The following is a 531-nucleotide window of genomic DNA, read 5'->3' as shown; positions in this document are numbered from 1 at the left end:
CGGCATCAGCCAGGGGACTGAAAGGGGCAGGACAGAGCTCAGGAGCAGGTTTCCATCTAAGCAGCCCTCTTAAATAGAGCTGCCAAATTCCTCCGGGCTCACAGAGGTTCACCTGCCTGCCCCACACAGAACATCCCCGAACGGCTGAGTGACTGGGGCACTGGGGCAACGATGTCGTGTTTGGCCCCAGGTCCCTCTGGGATCCTACCCCCAGCACCCTGCAGATGGGCAGCAAAGTGGACTGGCAAAGGGAGTGCAGCGAGGACTCACCTGGAAGGGGTAGGGGAACCGTTCAATGATTGAGATCTGCTCCATGTTGCTGCAATCCTCTCCTTTCCTCTGGAAAGAGAGAGGTAGAGGCTGATGCTGGCATCCTGCTGCTTGGCTGCTGGCATCTCCGCTGGGACACATGGCTTTTGGCGTACCCCTGCACCCCTGCCCTGCATCAAGCCAGACCTCTGGTACAGTACGGGCTGTGGGTGCAGAGCCCACCTGCTAAGCAGGGCTGTCCCACATTCCCACCACCCCAAG

At 59.5% G+C, this 531-nt stretch overlaps 1 protein-coding gene across 1 annotated transcript in view; it reads right to left on the bottom strand.

Moving 5' to 3' along the window:
- The window catches only part of BTK (Bruton agammaglobulinemia tyrosine kinase), an 8520-nt gene that overhangs the window by 7351 nt on the left and 638 nt on the right, over positions 1-531 (bottom strand). Inside the window, 1 exon segment of the mRNA XM_010132927.1 lies at positions 271-339. Coding sequence (XP_010131229.1) covers positions 271-339 — 69 coding nt within the window.

The sequence above is a fragment of the Buceros rhinoceros genome, unplaced genomic scaffold, assembly GCF_000710305.1.
Source record: "Buceros rhinoceros silvestris isolate BGI_N320 unplaced genomic scaffold, ASM71030v1 scaffold17903, whole genome shotgun sequence".
In the NCBI taxonomy this organism is placed as follows: Eukaryota; Metazoa; Chordata; class Aves; order Bucerotiformes; family Bucerotidae; genus Buceros; species Buceros rhinoceros.
This window is presented reverse-complemented; position numbering and strand designations above follow the sequence as displayed.